Raw genomic sequence first — 6,000 nt, forward strand, 5'->3', positions numbered from 1 at the left:
AATATAAAGGTTATTAAACTTAGATAAAAGGTAAACATTTAAAAAGGTAAAAAATAAATGTAAAACCACACAAATACATTGAGGTGACATTGAGACATATAAAAATGTCAATATTTCAATGATTTTTGACCCATATAAACAGTTTTTTCATATTATTCAACCTATAGATTCTCTTCCTTTAATTCATACCTTTATTTCATTTTCTTGTCTAGTTGCATTGGCTAGTATTAATACTTCCAGAGCAATATTAAATACTTGACAGTGGACATCCTCACCTTGGCCCTGATTTTGATTGCCTTTTCAGAATTTATAAATTTTCTCATTTGATCCATTAGTTTAGTGATTAACAGACTTCGGCAGAATATTGAACCATCCCTCCATGTCAGGCATAAGTCCCTTTTGTTGCAGTGTACTTGTAAAACATGTTACTTGGTTCTCTTTGTTTAAACTCCATCTGGGAGTTTTGTACCCTACTCACAGGTTGAGTGGTCTGTAGTTTTCCTATTGTGCCATCTTTGTCAAGTTTTAGTGTGAAGGATATGCCGGCTCCCTATCATGAGCCCACACCACCCATTTTACAGATAGGTTAAACTGAGGCCCAGAGAGGGAAAGTGACCCCTCCAGGTCACTCAGTCCTGAGCCAGGGCTGGACCTCAAGTCCTCATATCTGTGGGAAGAAAGCAACATTGTCGTTAGAGGGAACTTCAAATTCCCGCTCAGTACTATCTCATTGTGTGACCAAATGGGCCTCAGTTTCCCCGTCTGTAGAATAGGCAGTATTTGGTCAGGGAAAGAGTCTCCTCTCTGTAGCTTCCGTTCCTGGCGGCTCCCGCGTCTAAAGCTGAGCCTCATATCCAGCGTGGGCGATTCCATGCACGTCCCCGCAGGGCCCCCACAGAGCCTGTCCTCCTGGCCCAGCTCTCACCTGCTGGGGACCAACTCACCCTTGTGTGCGCCTCGCTGGCCGCCGGCAGCCCCCGGAGTGGCCGGGACGAGAGCGGGAGCGGGCGCTGGGCCGGGGTCGGGACCCCGAGCGGGGGCTGGGCCGGGGTCGGGACTCCGAGCGGGGCCGAGGCCGCGGCCCTCTGCGCTGGGGACCCATCTCGGCTTCCAGGGCGCGACTGCGGGGCAGGGGAGAGGGGCCTGTCAGCATCAGAACCCTGTCCCCGGAGACCCCAGCCTCATCCGCCTGGGCGCCCCTTTCCTGGGAACTCTATCCCCAGAGATCCCCATCCCCAGGGTCCTCACCCTTTCTCCACCCCAACCGTTCCTCGCCGGGACTCCCAGCCCCTTCCCCAGAATCTCCGCCCCTAGAACGGCCGACCCCTCCCTTAGTTCTCCCTTTTCCTTGCACCTTGCTCCTCCGTTCCCCGTCCCTCCCCTGGGCCCCCTCTGCGCCCGATCGCAAGCACCCCACTCCGCTCCCCATTCCTAGCTTGGAAGTCCAGGACCCGCACTTTTAGTTTCCTCAAAGCCCCACCACACAGACACGCCCTGGGACCCACCCCTAGTACACCCCAAGTGCTGATTGGTAGAAAGGACGAACTCCTGCGCGGCCATTGGCCGTGCCTCCCGCCTGTCCGTCCCGCCCTCCGGGCCCGCCCCTCACTCACACGCGCTCGCGCAGCGCCGCCTCCCGGGCGGCGCAGGCTTCGCTCTCGGACTCGGCGGCGCTTGCACGCCGCTGCGCCTCGTCCAGCCACTGCGCAGACTCCGCGGCCGCCGCCTCCCAGCGCGCCAGGGCTTCTGCAGGCGCAGGGGGCGGGGTCAGGCTGCAGACACTGAGCCCCAAGCCCGGCCCCACGCCCTCCGGCGTCCGAGTTGACAGTGTGCATGCCGTTTGCGTGCTTTGCTTTATATGAATTAAATTTACATGCCATGTGCATGGCTTTCACGTGTCATTTGCATAGCTTTTCATAAGTTTGCACTGCTTTTGTGAATCATTTACAAGGCATTTGCGTGTTTTGTCGCATTTGCATTTTGTGACATTTGCATGGGCTCTGCGTGTTATTTGCATTCCTTTCTTCAGTTTTCGCGTTTATTTGCATTACTGTGCACCTGTGCTTGTCATTTGCGTATCTGGAATCCTTCTATGCTCCTCCCACCTCTGTCCCTGCCCACCCCTTTGCGATCCAACGCACCTGTCAGCGCCCCGTTCTCAGCCCCCATCTGGGTCCCCTGTGCCCTGGCTTCCTCCATCTCAATCTTCAGAGTCGTTAGTTGGGTCTGAAGCTGGTTCTGCGGAGTGGAGGGGAGAAGGGAATTGGTCTCGCCCTTTCTGGGGTATAGTGTGAAGACATTAGTGACCCTGTCGCCTGAGCTTTGTTTGGAACATCCTTTGGGGCCTTGTAGTTGTAAAACACAGAAGTGGCCTCTGAAGCCTGGGGTACTGACTGGTGACAGCTGCCTGCCGGGAGGGAGGTCTCCACCCAGGTCCACCGCCCCCAACCCTAAGCCACCGGAAAGTGGAGACGGCTTAGCTTTGGGTTCAGACTTCTGAGTGGACTTACAAACCAACACAAGCCAATTTGATGGTTGACAATGATTGGGTTTCTCGGGTATGTGTCAGTCACCTCTGTTGGACAGTCTGGAAAACAAAACAACTGGTCTGGCCTCCTCAGAGCATCTTCCAGCAAGAGACAGGACCAGAACAGGGGTCCTATCTCAGGGTAGAATGTTCTTAACCTCTACAGCCTCGGGTCCTTCTCCTGGGCAGGCAGAAAAGAGGGGCAGAGGTCTATTTTGATTTTTAAAATTCAGATGCTGCCCAGCCTTGTTGGGTGGCGTACACAGGCACACAGTAGTCAATAAGTGTCAATGGTTGAGATTTTGAGGATGGTTCTTCTGAGAGGCTCAGGGCTGGGAAGGGTTAAGATAAAGTCAGAGGGGAGGTGGCTAGAGAAAAAGGGAGGACCTAGCAGGTACCTCCCCTGACAGGCCAACTTTAGCCTCCTAATTACAGGTGACATGAGTGTCCCTGTCTCAAAATAGGCCTGCTGGAAACTGGCTGGTGGGGTGGGGTGAGTGGGCACATAGGAGAGGGTTAGCACAGGGTCTCCCTAGGTGGGCTTGGGGGTCTGGGGTTTCCCCAGCCACCCTTTATCCGGCAAACAGCGGATGACAATGAGGCCTTCTGGATCAGAACGTAGACTCAAAGGTGAACTGGCATTATAAGAGTGGGAAGGGATTATCCTGCTATTTTCAATCTCCTCCCTCAATTTGAGGAATTGGGGAACCGAGGCACAGGGAAGGAACCCTAGGGATGTGTGTGCAAGCCCTGTCCTCCAGCATTCTCGCTGTCCCGGCCACTCACGCTGCCCACCTACCTGGCGGCCCTCACAGGCCTTGAGTGCCTTCTCCAACTTGAGACGGACACCCTCAGCCTGGTCCAGCTGCCTGGCCAGGGCTTCCTCGCGCTGGGCAGCCGCTGCCAGCTGACGCCGCAGGTCCTCGACCTCAGGCGGGGGGTCCCCGGGTGGCGCCGTCGCATTGGTCCCTGGCTCCGGGCAGTGAGGGCCCCAGGCAGCGGAGGCGGCCAGATTCCAGGCCACCAGGGCCCCGCCGGCAGCCGCAGCTGCCAGGAACACGGCGGCCCCGCACAGGGCAAGCACTCTCCACGCACGCCCGGGCTCCGGGCCCGGCTCCGGCTCCGGCTCGGCCATGCCGCCGTCCACAGCTCTGGCCCCAGACGGCCACGAGCATTTAATTGGCACCTTGGGGCGCCAGAGACACCCACGGTTCCGCCCCGCCCGACCGTGGCTTCCCGAGTCCATTGGGAGGGGTTGGACCCCCTCCAGAGGCCAGCCCATCCTGCCCAGCCCAAGAAAGGACTGGGGGTCCTAGGTGCCAGCCCTGGTTCTGCATCCCACGTGCCGCCCTCTGCGCGTGAAATGGGAACAGTAGTAGCTCTTGCTGGGTGGGGGTTGGAAGGATTCAGGCAAGCACATCCACGCAAGGTGCCAGCAACCGTATCTGTGAAGGGGGCGCTTGGTGAGGGATTGGGGTTATGTTGTCCGCATTCTGTTGACGGGGAAACCGAGGGTGGCCTATGGGAGATCACTCGCTTGCCTAAGGTCGGCCTGGCTTAGGCTGCCACACATGCTGCGGGGAGGAACAGAGGGTAGAGGGAGGGTGGACCGGCTCCATCTCCCGGTCCACTCTCCACTGAGCCTCCAGGGGGCCACCTTATAACGCGAATCGGATCCAGGCCTGTTTACATCCTGTCCTGGGCTTCCCTTCCCTGTCAGAATTCAATGCCCCATTCTCCTCCTCCTTAGTAGCTGGGACTACAGGCATGCACCACTATGTCCCAGGTAGAGTGCCCTGGCATTAGCCTAGCTCACTGCAACCTCCAACTCCTGGGCTCAAGAGATCCTCCTGCCTCAGCCTCCCGAGTAGCTGGGACTACAGGCGCGAGACACCAAGCCCAGCTAATTTTTCTACTTTTGTAGAGACGGAATCTCGCTCTTGCTCAGGCTGGTCTTGAACGCCTGATCTTAAGCAATCTTCCGCCTCCCAGAGTGCTAGAATTGCAGGCATGAGCCACCGCACCCAGCCTAATTAAAAAAATTTTTTTTTCTGGAGAAGGAGCTGGCTATGTTGTCCAGGCTGTTCTTGAACTCCCAGCCTCCAGTGGTCCTCCTGCCTCAGCCTCCCAAAGTGCTGAGATTACAGGGGTGAGCCACTGTGCCTCACCTAGCTTTACCTTTATATGTGTGTCAAATTCCTGGCTGCCTACCTCATCAGGCTGGGTGAGCCCACAGAAAGCTGTGGGGGCCAAGGGAAAGCTTCCCCTTTGCCCTCCAAACTTTCTCTGAAAAATCAACTCACCAGAGGCAAGTTAAAAGGAGAAATGGTGTACAAATTTATTGGCGTGCACAGGAGAGAATTGGAGAGATTGCCCAATATCCCAATGGGATACACATGCTTATATACCCTTATACACTTCCTAGGGGAAAGGAGATGGTGAGTGTGGATGATTTTAGGGGAGTAGTATGTGATTTGTAGGGAAATTCAGGGGCTTGAAGAACATACAATGGCCTGGGACAAAGTCTGTTAGGCCCACAGAGCAGATAAATGTTTGTGACAAAAGTCTGTCCAGGTATGTTGACAGACTTTAGTCCTTCTTCCTGCAATATGAGTTTAGTTAATGAAAACTCAGAGAAGGGACCAGAGGTAATTGTTTTCCTATTTGGCTGGTCCAGACTTTAGGCAGATATTATAAAAAGAAAATATAATCCCAGCTACTGGGGAGGCTGAGGCAGGATCGTTTGAGGCCAGCCTGGGAAACAGTGAGACCCCAGCTCTTAAAAGATAAAAAATAAATTAAGAGACAGAGAGAGAGAGAGAAGAAAAGAAAATTTTAGGACCTTTCAAATTTGTTATGCTAAGGGGAAAAGTTAAGCCCTGGAAACTGAGTCATGTGGTAGGCTGTTTTTCCTCTTTGGTGCGTGACTGTTGCTTCCTGACTTTTCTTTGAGTTGAGATGTTACACATTAACCTACCTCCCTATTCTTTATTGAAGTCTAGACTAAATGACACTGGAAACAGACCCTTGTGATTGTTACCTCTTTACAGTAGAATGTTAAGCAACTCCCTTAGAGTGTGATCAAATGTAGCCAACCCAATGTTATATCTGAGGTTAGCCTTTGAATTAGTCTAGAATTACAAAGAAAATGTAATTCTGTTCAGCACCTCCATTTTTGCCTATCCAAACAATCCACACTTTTCCCCATGCCAGGAGCACTGAGCACCATTCTTTGGTGTCCATGTGTCCTGGACAGTTGACCACCCTAACATTTTGCCCTTGAATAAACTCTTTTAACTGGGTCCTGACCCTTAATTATGAATATTTTAGGCTGACAAATAAGAGCACTTAAGAGAACTTCATCCTGTTATGAGGCAGAGGATGGAGAGACAGGAAGGGAGAAGGTCACAGAGACCTTGAGGCTTCTTACCAAAGCACCATATTTTGAGGTATTGGTTTCTGAGCCCCCAACA

General features: G+C 53.4%; 1 protein-coding gene across 1 annotated transcript; it reads right to left on the reverse strand.

Annotated features, from left to right (window-relative positions):
- Nucleotides 1-446: 446 nt before the first annotated feature.
- CCDC194 (coiled-coil domain containing 194) lies at nucleotides 447-3,662 on the reverse strand. The gene is made up of 4 exons (XM_045555134.1): nucleotides 3,327-3,662; nucleotides 2,142-2,238; nucleotides 1,614-1,746; nucleotides 447-1,121 (listed from the first exon to the last, which is right to left on the reverse strand). Exons 1-4 carry the CDS (start codon nucleotides 3,660-3,662, stop codon nucleotides 941-943), a joined length of 747 nt encoding a protein of 248 aa, XP_045411090.1. The 3' UTR covers nucleotides 447-940.
- Between the last annotated feature and the right edge of the window lie 2,338 nt (nucleotides 3,663-6,000).

Source organism: Lemur catta, chromosome 1 (assembly GCF_020740605.2).
Source record: "Lemur catta isolate mLemCat1 chromosome 1, mLemCat1.pri, whole genome shotgun sequence".
NCBI lineage: Eukaryota > Metazoa > Chordata > Mammalia > Primates > Lemuridae > Lemur > Lemur catta.